This window comes from Felis catus, chromosome D1 (genome assembly GCF_018350175.1).
Source record: "Felis catus isolate Fca126 chromosome D1, F.catus_Fca126_mat1.0, whole genome shotgun sequence".
Taxonomy (NCBI): domain Eukaryota; kingdom Metazoa; phylum Chordata; class Mammalia; order Carnivora; family Felidae; genus Felis; species Felis catus.
Genome location: NC_058377.1, coordinates 63,923,652 through 63,940,112, shown reverse-complemented (window position 1 = coordinate 63,940,112; position 16,461 = coordinate 63,923,652). Strand labels below are relative to the sequence as shown.

At 39.0% G+C, this 16,461-nt stretch overlaps 2 protein-coding genes across 5 annotated transcripts in view; both read right to left on the bottom strand.

The window, feature by feature from the left end:
- ZNF215 (zinc finger protein 215) overlaps positions 1–7,928 on the bottom strand; it is a 29,427-nt gene extending 21,499 nt beyond the window's left edge. For 2 of the 4 annotated variants that reach the window (XM_011286701.4, XM_011286700.4), the window contains exon 1: positions 7,791–7,927. The gene's annotated coding sequence lies outside the window, so the exon portion shown is untranslated. Of the gene's footprint in view, positions 1–2,081; positions 2,156–7,614; positions 7,746–7,790 lie in introns of those variants that run through there. The other 2 variants (XM_045038884.1, XM_045038883.1) reach the window with 2 other exon arrangements.
- A 2,562-nt stretch (positions 7,929–10,490) lies between these two features.
- On the bottom strand, positions 10,491–15,057 carry LOC101080323 (olfactory receptor 2D3). Its single transcript, XM_045038885.1, has one exon. The coding sequence runs from the start codon at positions 14,994–14,996 to the stop codon at positions 14,052–14,054; it is 945 nt and encodes a 314-aa protein (XP_044894820.1). The 5' UTR covers positions 14,997–15,057; the 3' UTR covers positions 10,491–14,051.
- Between the last annotated feature and the right edge of the window lie 1,404 nt (positions 15,058–16,461).

The window sequence follows — 16,461 nt, the reverse complement described above, 5'->3', positions numbered from 1 at the left end:
TTTCACTACTGGGTATTTAGCCAAAGAAAATGAAAACACTAATTTGAAAAGATATATGCACCCCTATGTTTACCGAATTATTTACAATAGCCAAGATATAGAAGCAACCCAAGCGTCCATCCATAGATGAATGGATAAAGAAGATGTAGTGTGTGTGTGTGTGTACATATATGTATATACACATACACATATATATAAATGGAATATTACTTAGCCATAAAAGGAGGTGATTTTGCTATTTGCAACAACATGGATGGATCTAGAGGGTATTATGCTAAGTGAAATAAGTCAAACAAAAATGAATTCCTTATGATTTCACTTATATGTGGAATCTAAAAACCGAAACAAATAAACAAATAAATCAAACAGACTCTTAAATATAGAGAACTGGTGGTTGCCAGAGTAGAGGTGGTGGGTGGGGGGGTGGTGGGGATCAGCAAAATAAAGGGGATTAGGAAGTACAAACTTCCATTTTGAAATAAGTCACGGAGATGAAAAGTACAGCACAGGGAATATAGGCAATACTATTGTAATAATGTATGGTGACAAACAGTGACTACACTTATTGTAGTGAGCATTTTAAGTACTATATGGAACTGTGGAATCAATATGTTATCCACCTGAAACGAATACAACATTGTAGGCCAATTTTACTTCAATTAAAAAAAGAGTGCATTCCCAGACTAAAATGATTAGAAGTTTTCACTTGTTAGGACTCATTATCGGCCAGTCTGCAATGTCCACCAGGGAAGTAATAGGCTCAGCTAAACATTTAGACTCACATGACTACCATGGGCCATATTTGGCACTAGTTGTTCAGAAGGTCTCTGGACAGAAAACACAGCTTGCTAGCTGAGTAACTGGCATTGTTCTTCAGGGAGTCCTCACAGAGTATAGCTCAAGTCAAGAGATCTACATAGGTTGTGCAGAAAGCACATTGACTTAAAGCCTTCCCACAAGAGCCAGAGTCTTTTTTAACAACTCTATGAGCACAGCACTCAGGGTTCCCCAAAGAACTTCCCCCATTATGAGAATCATCACATTCAGGGAAGTTCAGATACAGCTTTCTACCTGATTTACAATTCTCCCAGTCTGAATGCAATTGAACTTTCAGGGTTCATTTTTTTTTTTTAATATAATTTATTGTCAAATTGGTTTCCATACAACACCCAGTGCTCATCCCAACAAGTGCCCTCCTCCATGTCAGGGTTCATTTTTTACTATATACCTCTAAGCCAGTGGTTTTCAGGGGCAATTTGGTACCAGGGGAAATCTGACAATTCTGGAGACAGTTTTGGTTATCACAACTGGGGGCTCTTACTGGCATCGGGTCAGAGAAGCCCAGGGATCCTGCTAAACATCCTACAATGCGTAAGATGGTGCTCAATAACAAAGAATTATCCAGCCTAAAAGGTCACTAATTCCAAGGTAAAGAAATCCCTGCTATAGAAAATATATAGTGACAAAGAGTACATTCTTTGGAGTCATACTGACAGGAGGTTAAATAGCAGCTGTACTAGTAACTACACGTATTAAATTAAGCAAATTAGTTAACCAAAACCTGAATTGTCTCAATTGTAACATAGATATAATAATATCTATCTGACTGAATTACAGTGATTAAAAGAACTCTCATCCACTTCTTGGAAGATAATAAACACTCGATACCCATTTTGTTGAGAGTTTTTATCATAAATGGATGTTGAATTTTGTCAAATGCTTTTTCTGCATCCACTGAAATCATATGATTTTTATTATTCATTTTCTCAATGTGATGTATCACACTGACTGATTTGCAGACATTGCAAATCATTTATCTGGTAAGAGATTAATATCCAAAGTATATTAGGAATTCATACAACTTTATAACAAAAGAAAATTAGACTTGAAAATAGGCAGAAGATTTGAATATTTTTCCAGAGAAGACACTTGAACATTTTTCCAAAGAAGACATACAGATGGCCAGCAGATACATGAAAAATGCTCAGCAGCATTAATCATCAGGTAAATGCAAATCAAAAGCACACTGAAGTATCACCCCACACATTTTGAAGGATTATTTCCAAAAAGAGAAGACATACCAAGTGTTAGTGAGGATGTGACGAAAAAGGAAACCCTTGTACATTGTTGGTGGCAGTGTCAATCGGTGAATCCACTGTGGAAAACAGTATGGACATTCCTTAAAAAATTAAAATAGAACTATTGTATGATCCAGCAATTCCATTTCTGGATATTTATCCAATAAAAATGAAAACACTAACTGGGAAAGATATATGCACCCTCATATTCATTGCAGTACTGTTTACAGTAGCCAGGACATGAAAATAACCTAAGTGTCCATCAACAGATCAATGGATAATGAAATTGTGTGCATGCATGTGCATGTGTGTGTATATACATATAGGAATATTATTCAGCCATAAAAAGAATTAAAATCTTACCATTTGAAACAAATGGATGTACCTTGAGGGCAATATGCTAAGTGAAATAAAGTCAGACAAAATACCGTATGATCTCTCTTATGTGTGTAACCTTAAAAACAACAACAACAAAAAACAAAATTGGTAGTTGCCAGAGGAGAAGGGTGGTAGGTGGGAGAAATGGGTATAAGGGGCCAAAGGTTAAATTTTAAAAAGCCTGAAGCAATGGGCAAAATATCAATTTTCAATACTTTCCATTGTGTTTTTTAAAAAAATATTTAGAGAAAGAGAGTGTGCACACACGCAACCCCAGGAGGAGCAGAGAGAGGAGGACAGAAGATCCAAAGCGGACTCCATGCTGACAGCAGCCAGCTGCGAGCCCAATGTGGGGCTTGAACTCATGAACCACAAGATCATGACTTGAGCTGAAGTTGCACACTCAACCGACTGAGCCACGCAGGCGCCCCTCCATGTGTCTTATTGCAACCATATAATAATCACTTAAAAAAAAAACACACACAACACTCAGTAGACTTTCATATATACGTGTGTACGTCTGCTTGTTAGCAGATCTTACAGACTGGCCAAAAGTTAGTCCACAAAAGTATTTCCTGACCTCATCTATTGGCAATGTCTACCTGAAAGATTATTCAACATTCAAATAAAGATTAGTATATGGAGCAAAAGAACAATATAGAGAGGCCTATGAAAAGAGAGTGCAGAAGGAAAAATGCACAATGCTCAAAAAAGTCAAGGCAAGAAAACATTTTAGAACACGTACTGACTTTCTGAAGAAAAAAAAGAAGTTTGGAAATGAGTGGAATCTGTAAGACTGAAGGCAAAAGAAAATACACAATAGCACTGTACTCTAGTTGATAAAGTTCTTTCCTATGGAGATATACATTAACAATTCTGATACATTATGCATGTATATCAGAATTGAACAATAAGTACATGCACTGCAGATTGTGAGAAGCAGCTTTCTTAATGTTTGAGTAGGAGTTTTCAGGTAATCAAAGGAAAGAAGCTAGAATGGCTCAAGTGGTAATGAATTAGAGTTGGAGATATCAATATGAACTTTTGTGTAGCTTAATATAAAGGTGGTTACATGCAGAAATATTTATAGATATTTGTATACACAGGGATTAGCATGCATGCATATATTTCCTAGCTCTGTCCGCTGAGTTGGCCTAGAAGCAAGGACATCCCAGGACCAACAATAACACTTAGCTCGCAGGTCTCAGTTTCTAATACCATACTTCAATAAAAGGAACCAGGGCTCCACGGAAAAATGGCTGATTTTAAAACTGGAGAAAAAAAAAATATACAAGAGGTGGAGCATCTTGAAGTACTAGAAACTAAACAAAAGCTCAAAAACAGAAACACATTTACTGGGGCACATCAAAAGCACACTGGAGCCAAGTGAAAGAGCTCCCAATGGCCAAAGCTGGAACAATATTAGTAATAAATAATCTAACTATAAAATTAATGCCCATAGGCTATATTAATACAGATGACTGACTCAATCAATAAATGGGGTAGAATAGACAAATCTCCCATACAGAAGAGTCCAAATAATTTGTGTAGATATTCAGCCCTCTAGGAGGTACAGAACTCTCTATCCCTGGAGTTTGGACTCTGCATAGTGAATTTCTCACAAAAAAGTATATACAGGAAAAAGGAAAAAGAGTAAATTTATAATGGAGAAACCTAAAATATATACCTCAACAAGTGATCAAAGTTAACACCAATAATGACAGGTCATGTTGACAGTATGTACCTTTGAGATAATGTGGTAGAAGTAGCACTTTGTCTCTGATTTTCCTTCTCTAAACCCATAACACCAGTCTAATCATGAGAAGGATTCTAACAGACAAATTCTAATAGATGGTCTTCCTATAAAGTACCTGACCAGTACTCCTCAAATCTGTAAAGGTCATTAAAAACAAGTCTCAGAAACTGTCCCAGCCAAGAGGAGCCTCAGGAGATATGATAACTAAATGTACTGTGGCATCCCAGATGGGATCCTGATCAGAAGAAGAACATTGGGTAAAAATTAAAGAAGTATGAATAAAGTATGGACTTCAGTTAATATATATATTTCACTGACTGTAACAAATGTACCATATTAATTTGTTACTAGTTGGGGAAATGGGTATGGGGTGTATGAGAACTCTCTGTACTATATTCTCAAATTCAGTTAAGTAAGGTTTTACTTTGAAAAGTCAACACCCACATTAAAAGCCTTATTTCTCCTCAGATGGTTTATTCAATTTATTTAGGAAAGAACTTTTTGTGGGAGGAAGGCACTGAAGCTGAACTGCCTCTTTATATAAGTGGGAAGGGAAATGGGAAGTTAGGGAGATGACTGAAATAGATGTTACACTTGATTCCTATGTTCTATTTGATTCTCACTCCCACACTCTGTTGGAACTGCTTATGAAACAAATAGGCAGTTTCCACCTCCACTGTGGTTACCTCATAGTACATTCTAAGTTGTGGCCTTTTCTACATTGTTTCTTAAAACTATGTTTCTCTCCACTCCCCATCTTGTAAAATTTTTTTTTTTTACATTTTTATTTATTTTTGAGAGACAGAGCACAAGTCGGGGAGGGGCAGAGAGAGAATGAGACACAGAATAGGAAGCAGGCTCCAGGCTCTGAGCTGTCAGCACAGAGCCCGATGTGGGGCTTGAACTCACAAACTGAGATCGTGACCTGAGCCGAAGTCGAACGCTTAACCGGCTGAGCCACCTAGAACCCCCTCCACTCTCCATCTGGTAGAGATGTACTGACACTATTTATATGCTCCTTAGTACCCCTTTACACGTCTGCCAGACACAGGGCAAAGTGGATCAACTGGAGGAAGAATATTTGAGACCCAACACAAACCTTCTCTAAAGCTTAAGGAAAGCACAGGTTCATTAAAAAACAAAAGAAAGTTTCAAAGTGCTTAAGAGGTATCACGGAGTCCCAGCAAAAGACTAAACTATATGCCCAGATACTTTTTTAATTAACATAAAGGGAGAAAGCAGGGGTGAGGGTTGAAGGTGAGGGAGGCGAGTAGTTCACAGGCAAAATGTTAAAAAATAAAACGAAACACCAAGGAAGCACAAAAATTAAAAAATTAAAGGTGGAAAGAATAACAAGGATATCCACTATAATGGTAAATGTACTGGGTAAAAATTTTCACTATTTAAACACTCAAGAGACATGGAAAACAAAAGAACTGCAAAGTTACAAATAAAGGGATTAAAAACCTAACAAGCAAACATAAACAATACACAGGGATAAAATGAATTAAAAAGCCCACAGGGCACCTGGATGGCTCAGTTGGTTAAGCCTCTGACTCAGTTCCAGCTCAGATCATGATCTCACAGTTCGTGAGTTCAAGCCCTGCATCGGACCACACCCATGGTGCGGGGCCTGCTTGGGATTTTCTGTCTCTCTCCCTCTCTGCCCCTCCATGGAGCACTCCCGTGTGTGTCCTCTCACTCTCTCTCAAAATAAATAATTAAAAACTTAAAAAAAAAAAAGCACAAGTGTATTTTTTTTTTAATTTTTTTTAACGTGTATTTATTTTTGACACAGAGAGAGACAGAGCATGAACGGGGGAGGGTCAGAGAGAGGGAGGCACAGAATTGAAACAGGCTCCAGGCTCTGAGCTGTCAGCACAGAGCCCGACGCGGGGCTCGAACTCACAGACCGCGAGATCATGACCTGAGCCGAAGTCGGCCGCTTAACCGACTGAGCCACCCAGGCGCCCCTGCACAAGTGTATTAAAGCAGACAAAAAGGAAACTTTAAATGAAGGTACAACTTATAATGAAATACGACTTATTAAATGTACCAAATAATGTAACTGGAATATGTTTATGGCAAAATCCTCAGAAAACAAAAGATGAAATCAACAAGGACACAACAAATAAATCCTTAGCAAATAAGCTATATCCTTAACAGATAAACTAAATCCTTAATCCTTAACAAACTAAAATTAAGTAATAATATAGTAGATATGAAAAATGTGCTTAGTGTGATGTAATGTAGTTTCTATTCAAGCACTTATGAAAATGTTTACAAAAGCTACTATGTATGAGGCTACAAAAAACTCAATAAATAAAAAGTATCTACCAGTGAACAGACAACATTTATCATCAGAATGAAAACTACAATTTGACACAAAAAACATTCTCAACTAATTTGAAATTTAAACTTTGTTTCTAAAATACACCTCAAAAGACAAAAATAATGGACATCAAAATCTATAGAGCACGGTTCAAGCTCCACTGTTAGGCAATGTCAAAGACTTACATATGTAATTAAACAATAATGAGATAAACATTCAACTCAAAGTGAGAAAAAGCAACAAAATATACTGGGAATTTATAGGTTAAGTATATAAATTAATAAATTACTCGGTATCAATAATTATAGAGCTAGAAGGACAGAGATGTTCAGGACGACATGCTTGCACTTAAGATTTCAAAAAGGGAACAGTTTGGGTGACAGAACGTCCAAGGTATGACTGTGACTGCGAGAAGCTTAAGTGGTCTGTAAGCGATGAACACGGGAATAAACAAAGTCAAGAACTTAAGTTTAAGCTCTAGTACTAACAGACGTCTTTCAGGACGATGGTGGCAGTCAGAATGAAGCGTTAACTGTGAGCCACTACCACTGGAAGGGAGGGTTCAATAAGGCGCAGGTGACAGGAATCTGGGGCGTTAAACAAGCAGGTGACACAGGTTCAAAGGATTTTATAGCATTGAGGAAAAATGGAACAGGGGCCAATTATGTGGGCAAGGTAGCATCTGTCGGTGAAGAGGGTTGTTTTAAACCTCATAGGTAGAGCAGAAGCTTGAGTTGAAAACAGCCTTGGAGATTAGCGCAGGTAGAGCAGCAGAAAGCAGTTTGCAAATGAAGCGTCTGAAATTTGAAAGACGCCTTGAAGTTTAATTGTTCGGAGGAGTAACAAGGAATGACTGGGAAAAAAGGCAAGTTGCAATGAAGGTTTCCCTATTTTCTTTTCCAGCTGATGGATCCAGTCACACTTGGTATTTCCACGAGGAATCAATACTAGTCATTCCCGAACCCACTAATGAAGATACTTTCCCCAGGTCAAGTGCCTGCAGATTGCCCCCGTACAGAGTGGAAGAGAGGGCTGCACTAAACGCTGCTCAGGCCTGCTCTCCCACGCACCGATTTCCTTCCGCAGCCCGCGCCTTCCCCGCCACTGGTGACCCCTCCAGGTGGTCCCGCAGAGACTGCGGGGCGCGGCGCCGGAATCCTCTTAACTGCGCACAAGCCGACGCCCTCCAGCGGGATTCCCAATTCCGCGCACCCGCGTCCTCGTCGCCCGCTGACCCCGGCGATACCTGCGGGCACGGCTCCCAGCCGGCACTCTGTTCACTCACACCCAGGCGCCAGTTCCGACAGGAGCCACGGAGGTCTCCGGCCTCGCGGTCGGAAAGAGGCGGCGTGGGTAATCACGCCGGAACTAAGAAGCCGTGACCACACCCGCCTATTAAACGCCAACGCCGCCGCCCCTCTGGGTCTTCTAAAGGCCAAGGCAAGCCTCGGGCGCACGCAGGCGCACAGGCCCTGGGAGGAGCCCCGAGCGGCCCCTGCGGCCTCAGTCTGCGGAGTAGACTGGGGGCTTCTCCCAGTCCCGCCCCCTTCCTCAGCCCCGCCCCCTCAGTAGACTTTCGTCCAACCCCAGGGCCACGAACGAATGGATGCGGGCTTCCGGTAGGGTGGAGGCGAGGGTAAGGCGCAGGGAGAATGGCATCTCAAACATTCTTTGCTTCCCCCATCCCATCCCGGAAAAGTGTCCAAAATCTTCCTCACCTTTTCCGTGCCCCCCCCACCCCGCTTGAGTGGAACCAAAAAATGTGACAGAATTTCGAAAGGATACCAATTTGTATATAACATGATTTTCACTGATTTTATTGATTCACTCATTCATTCATTCTGTTTTGCAACCAAGTAAAAAGTCTCGTGGAAGATCATGAGTTCAGTTTTGGCTGAGTTGAGTTTGAGATACTTTGTGACATCCAAGAAGCAATGTCAAATAGGCATACGGATCGAGGAGTCTGGAGACCTTAGAGGTGTCTGGGGCCAGCGGTGTAAAATTTGTGTCAATTCTGGGTAGATGATAGTTGATACTATGAGTGAGGATGACATTGTAGAAAGAACAAAAAAGAGAAAATACTAAAATGAAAGGGCCCAGGATTGAGCCCCAAAGGAAGAACTCAAAATAGTAAATCAGGGAGCCTCCCAGAAAAGGAGCTTTACATCTAGAGCACGAATTGACCAAAATAAAACAAAAGGGGAATTAGATATTTTTTTTTGCCAACCTCCTCTGTGCTCACTACTATCATAAGCAAATTATAAATATCATCTCACTCATCACCACGACACTATAAGGTAGACATTATCATTCCCCAATCTGTTGAAACTAAAATCTGGCAAAGCTAAGCTCCAAGCTCAGAACACTTCATATTTGCATCACTGCTATTCACTCAATGTTTCAATACTTAGAGAGCCATTAGTAAGTTTTGACAGAATTGTGGAATGACATTTTCCAAGATTGGGGGTATGGTGTGTGCTATGAATTGTTTGCAATGAGGCTGACCTTTATGAAAGTCACATTAAATTAGCTAGGCAAAATCAAAATTTTAACTTGTAAGTGTTGCCAGTAAATAGGCTCGAATATGATCTATAGCTGATTAAAGAGCAGAGAAATGGAAAAAGCACAAAGTAGGAAGGAGAAGGACCAGCCTTTCTCCTCTCATACTTTTCATAGATATGAGGTTTCTGGCCACTTACCTTCAGAGGTCCACGGAAACACTGACACTGCTCTCTAATTGAATAGGGTAATTTTCAGGTTGCAGTCACCTCACTAAAGGTTTTTTTTTAGTTTATTTTTTAAAGTTTATTTATTTTGAGAGAGAGAGACGGGGGGGGGGGGTGGAGGGGGAGGGGTAGAGATGGAGAGGGAGAGAGAATCCCAAGCAGGCTCTGCATTGCCAGTGCAGAGTCTGACACGGCTCGACCCCACCAACAGTGAGATCATGACCTGAGCCAAAATCAAGAGTTGGTTGCTTAACTGACTGAGCCACCCAGGTGCCCCAGGTCCAGATGTTTTTTAATGGAACAATCTTATGATTGTTCTTGCAATATATGACTTTTATTGTGAAGGTAAAACTAACTGGGACTTGATCCTTAAGATTCATACAGTTGTCTGCTACAGACTCCATTTCCTTCTAGCATCATGAAATCTAGGTCTTCTGAATTAGAACCTAATTCAGCATACAGAGAAAACTTAAATCAACACTTTTCCTAGGCCACACATTCATTCAGCAAATTTTTATTGAGAATATGTGACTAGTACAGACATTGTACTAGCAGTAGGGAACACATTAGTAAACACAATCAGGGGTGCCTGGGTGCCTCAGTCGGCTAAGCGCCTGACTTCAGCTCAGGTCATGATCTCATAATTCGTGGGTTCAGGCCCCTCGCCAGGCTCTGTGCTGACAGCTCGAAGCCTGGATCCTGCTTCAGATTCTGTGTCTCCCTCTCTCTCTGTCCCTCCCCCACTCACGCCCTGTCTCTCAAAAATGAATACACATTAAAAAAAAATTTTAAACACAATCAGATGAGGACTGTCTTAATGCCCAACAGAAGCATTCCCTATGCTGAGCTCACTCAACTCTTCTGTGTTCTTCACTCAACATTCTGTATTCTACATATTCTCATAATGTTGTGTTATGTACATTATGAGTTATACTGGTCAGTTTGGAATGTATAGGTTGCCAAGACATTAGTGGGGGTGATTTGGTTTCATAGGCCATGGGTAATGGACATTTGTCAATTTTTGGCTTCTGATCATTTGAGTACCTTTTCCATATTTATGGCCTTCTGTGAATCATGGGCTAGTAACAGCCTATCTGCCTCCACAGAAGCTGAATACACCTGAAATTCACTTTCTTTGCCTTAATTGCAGCTATTGTATAGCATGTAACTTGGACTCAATCAATTAGATACACTCAGTCTAGACTGAATTAAGAGCTAGTGACATGAAAAAGCAAGGACAGCAAACTATTTCTTTTCTTTTTTTAGAAATAGACTTTACTTTTCAAATCAGTTTTAGACTTGCAGAAAAACTGAGAAGTACCCTTAGTTCCTATATTCCCACTTATCTTCCATTATTATTGTGGTATCTTTGTTATAATTAAGAAAATCAACATTGATATCTTATTAACAAAAATTCATACTTCATTTGGATTTTCTTTGTTGTTCTTTTCTTTCCCCTTATATCCTTTTTCTGATTCAGGATCTCATCCAGGATGCCACATTACATTTAGTTGTCATGTCTCCTTAAGGCTTCCTTGGCTGTGACAGTTTCTCAGACTTGTTTTTGATGACCTTCACAGGTTTGAGGACTACTGGCCATATATTTTATAGGAAGATCATGTATTACAATTTGTCTGATGTTTTTCTCATGATTAGACTGAAGTTATGGGTTTAGGGAAGGACAATCACAAAGATAAAGCGCTATTTCCATCACATCATCTCAAGGGTATATATATATATCAACGTGACTTATCACCATTGCTGTTAACCTTGATCACCTGACTGATGTAGTGCTTGTCAGCAGATAACTTCTTTTTTCTTTTTCTGTCAGTGGCAGAGGAAGCACCAACGTCCCAATTTCCAGCCTCAGGGAATCAGCAGCTTCCTCTGCAGGGCCTGGGCTGATGGTGTTGGCAGAGTAAAGTGCGCCATCTAGTGCTAAACGGCAGTGATGTTCTCATGACACCCATTCTGTGACAGGATTTTGGCCTGTAGTTCTGGCTGCAGGACCAGAATTACCTTTGTTTCAGTATTTTTCCTTTTAGCTTAAATCACACATAGTCAGTCTCTATTACTTACAACTAAGAACCCTAATCATATATTATCTTTATTATTATTTTGGGGTGTATGCACTAAATTTTTTTCTTTAGAAGCATTCTGACAATTTATTCCCTCTCACTATAGCAGGAGATATATCATATTTTTTGTTGGTTTGTTCGTTTTGAGAGAGAGAGAGAGGAAGCTTCTATTAGTAATGTGAAAAATTCCCACTGGCATCTATTTTGATGGAATGAATGGGAGCATAATTCTCTCAGCATTTGAGTTATCCATTCCTGTGTAACAAACCATCTCAAAACTTAGTGCCTTAAAACAGTAACCATTTTATTTTGCTCAGGAGTCTGTGGTTTCAGAATTTGGAGTGGGAATGGAAAGTATTGGTAATGGCAATATTAAAGATATGACCATGGAGCGAATGGCTGAGATCATTGGAGGAATGAAGATCAGGGAATTCTGAGAATGCAGATATTTGAATATTTGATTTTATGTGAAAATTAGATAACTAAGATCTATAACAGGAGTAGTGTCTTGGGAAAGTGACAGTGATCCAGAGCTTAAAGTCTTCAAGGAAAAGGGGGAAGTGACTTAGGAATCTAAAATAAAGTAAAAATCTCACAATCCCACTTTCTCAGCCACCCCTATTTCTTCCTTCTTCCCCATGGTGAGACTTCTCCAAATTAGTGTTCATATATTCTGTTCACATTGTCTTACTTTTCCTCCTGTTACTGAAATAGATTTCATTTAGATCATCACAGGCAGCCAAGTCACCAACTTCACATATTAGTGTTTTGTCCTTGTCTATATCACTTCAACTAGCACATTCTGTTTGAATGAGTTTCCTCTGATCCTCATGCCCAGATTGGCGTTTGTCTATTGTAGTGCACCTTCAGTAATTTTAAAAGAATAGTAACAAATGCAGAAATGTGTATTAAAACACATTATGTGTCTGTCATTGTTCTGGATGTATTGGATACAATCAGAGTTGGATATGATAAAATAAGAGCTCAATAAGTTATTTTAAAATGAATGCATGGATGCGTGAATGAAAGAAATAAGAAATATAGCTACTAGATTTTATTACTTCACTGGGGAGGTCTTCTACTGAAGAGTCAGTAGTTCCTGACTCATATCCATGGTAACTGTAGAATGGATATCATGGAATCCCCTCTAGACATGTGATTGGCTAAAAGTTGGGGGAAAATATGCAAGGGCTGTCAGCCAGATTGTTTGGACTGAGGGTTTATGAAACCTGAAGTAGACCCCAGAATTGACCATTGTAGAGAAGTTGAGACACAGTCAGATGTGGTTATAGGCATCTAAGCCTATGAAGGGGTCAGCCTAGGATTAGTAAACTCCAATTCCTCAAATTCTAATTTCTCTTTTGCTTTTGGAAGAGATATCCATTGGGTAAATAGGGCCCTTTCAAAAGAGGCTGACCAGAATGGTGAGAGGGTGCCAAAGCACATTACGTGAAGGAAATTTAAAGAAACAACTGGGTGTTTGGCTGTGAGGATTGAATTTGGGCAAGTATAGAAACTGACTTCAATGAATTGTGGTATAGTATAATGAAAGCTGTTCTAGGACTAAAACTAAGGAAAGTGGGTTCAACATAAAGGAAAATTGATTTTGACTTACCATAAGGAAGATCTTTGTAATAGCTAAGAACTATCTATAACTGACCTTTGAACAACACAGGTTTGAATTGCATGGGTCCACTTATATATGGAGTTTTTTCAATACAGTACAGTGATGTAAAGGTATTTTCTCTTATGCTCTTCTTAATATTTTCTTTTCTCTAGCTTACTTTTTGTAAGAATAGAGTATGTAATAAATATAACATAGAAAATATGTGTTGATTGTTTATGTTATTAGTAAGACCTCCAGTCAATAGTGGGCTATTAGAAGTTAAGTTTTGGGGGAGTCAAAAAGTTACATGCAGATTTTCAAATATGTGAGGGTTGGCACAATCTAGTTCAAGGGTAGATGTATAAATGAAAGAGAATAATCCAAGAGAGTAGGGAGCTATATATTCTTGTTTCGGCAAATGCTGGACAGTTACTCAATAGAAATATTATAAACTGGTTTAAGTCTCAGGCCTATGTTTGGAATAAATGACTGTGAAATTCCCTTTTTACTCTGATAGTCTATGTTAATATGAAATTTGGGATGATGAGATTAAAAAACTCATTTTTTTGAGCTTTCAAGAGAAAACATCATGAACTAGGAAATATTTTGCTTTTGGTACCATTTTACAAGCTGAAATGCTGAGCCATGAATGATCCCAGTATTAAAGACTCTTCCAAATATATTGGTTGCTTCTATCAGAGCCTATTCCTGGAGATTTATATGACTGGGACATCTAAATCTGAAATGTCTTCGATGTTAGGGTCATGTATGCAACTCATATTAGATGTTACTTCAAATAATCCAGTTTAAACCTCTTAGATTCAATTGTGACCATGCTTAAAACATATCCATATTAGCTGAATTAACCACAAACGCAAACTCCAAAATAGTACTTGATGTGTTTCATAATCAAGAAAACCTAACTTTTTATCATTTTATTTCTCCTCTGTGTTCTAGTTTAGCATGGAGTATTCATGGATTTTAGAACATGTCCTTCACTTTTATGCTTCTTGAAATGATCTAATTCATAACTGCCTACCAAAAGCCTGCACCTTTTTTAAGGATGTTACCATAGTTCTAAAAGTCAAACCCAGAGATCACTGCCTCTGAAAAAAGGACTTTCTTCCAGCTAGTTTCCTGAGAGCCCCTTTGACATCCTTGTTTCTCAGGCTATAAATTATGGGGTTCAACATTGGCGTCACCACTGTATAGAACACAGATATCATTTTATCCCGCTCTTTTGTGGTCTTGGAGTTTGGCCGCATGTAGGTGAATATTCCTGACCCATAGAAGAGGATGACAACAATGAGATGGGAGCCACAGGTAGAGAAAGCCTTGAGCCTCCCCTCCCCAGACTGCATCTGGATCACAGTGGAGATAATATTCCAGTAGGAGACAAGGATCAGGCAGACAGGAGCTAAGAGGATGACCACGCCCATTGCAAAGATGGCCATTTCTGTGCTATAAGTATCTGCTGAAGCCAGCTTCAGGAGGGCAGGAGGTTCACAAAAGTAGTGATTAATAATGTTCTGTCCTTGATAGGGTAGTTGGAAAGTAAAGGTGGTATCCACCAGAGACACTAGTGCCCCACTGGCCCAGGATCCTATGGCCAACTGGAGACACACCTGGTGGGTCATGATAGTAGAGTAGTGCAGGGGCTTGCAGACAGCCACATACCGGTCATAAGACATCACCGCCAGCAGTGCGCACTCTGTACACCCAACCAGAAGGAAGACAATTATCTGTGTCATACATCCAAAAAAAGAAATAGTTTTCCTCTTTACAAGGAAGTGGACCAACACTTGGGGGACAATGCTAGTAGAGAAACAGAGATCTGCGAAAGAGAGGTTTCTAAGAAAAAAGTACATGGGAGTGTGAAGTCGAGAATCCATGAAGATGAGAATGATGATGAGCAGGTTTCCAAATACAGTCAAAAGATAAATGATGAGAAAAAGAGTAAATAGCAGGATTTCGGTCTTCAAGTCCTGTGAAAGGCCAAAGAAAATAAACTCAGCCACAGAGGTTTGGTTTTCCTCGCCCATGAGATTTATGTCTGTTTACCTGTTGGTACAAATAAAAAGAACAAACTTTGGGTTTGTGACATCAAGTCCTATAGAAGAGTATCATTTAAGGCTTAGTTTAAAACCAAATTGGAGGGGTGCCTGGGTGGCTCAGTGGGTTAATTAACCCTCCAACTTGGGCTCAGGCCATGATCCTGCGGTTCACAAATTGGAGCTCTGGCGTCCCTGGGCTCTATGCTGACAGCTCAGAGCCTTGAGCCTGCTTCAGATTCTGTCTCCCTCTCTCTGCCCCTCCCCCACTCACACTGTCTCTCTCTCTCTCTCTCTCTCTCAAAAATAAATAAATATTTTAAAATAAATAAATAAATAAATAAATAAATAAATAAAGCCAAATTGGATATTTCTAGCCTTTTGCTATCCAAGTTGTTCTAATTAATATTAAATAGAATATTGTAATTCTTATTAGGTGGTTGTAATTTAAATCCGCTTCATTTTCTTCCAAAACTCTTCTTCACAGTGCCACTTATTTATAGATAACTATGACAGTGTTAAAGCCTTCTTGGCTAATTCTGATATGAAGATATTAGACTTCATGTGGACTTTACTAAATGGCTCTACACATATTGTTACAAAATGACTGTGTATACTGTTAGCACTGTTATCATGCATAAAATTGCACCACTAACTGTTCAAAATACTCCATCTTTAATTATAACATACGCTTGAAAGATGAGAAACAGCTTTCAGGCATCAAACTCAATTTCACCTCTTAAAAAACAGCAAACTTTTCTTGGTTTAAAAATAAAGCCTTAGCATTTCATACACTAAGGATTGTTCTATTTTAATTAAAGAGTAAAATACTAAAAGTAAAACAATTAAAAAAACAGGAAAAATAAATTAAAATTCTTGTGATATCTAGATAGGATCAGACCGACACAAGAGCTGTCTAGGAAAACGTGAAGTTTACAAAATAAACTGAAAGACTTCTGTGAGAGAATATCATGAATAAGATTAAAAGATAAACTACAAACTGAGGAAAATATTTGAAGGAGACATTATGTCAGACAAAAATTAAAATACTTTATCACAGGGACATCTGGGTGGTTCAGTCAGTTAAGCGTCAGACTCTTGATTTTGGCTCAGGTCATGATCTCAAGGTTTGTGGGATCGAGCTGCATCAGGCAGTGCGGAGCCTGCCTGGAATTCACTCTCTCTTCTCCTCCCCTGTTCAGGTGCTCTCTCTCTCTCAAAATAAATAAACATTAAAAAATACTTTATTACATTAACATTACATATAAAACACTATGAAAATTGTTCAGTCCAAGAAATAATGGGCCAAAGACATGAACAGACTACTTACAAAGAAGAAATACAAAGCTGCGAAATTTAAGAAAAATACTCTATATTATTCTAACTAAATAAGTACAACTACAACAATGAGGGATATATTTTTCACTTGGGAAATTAGCTAAGATTTCAACAAAAC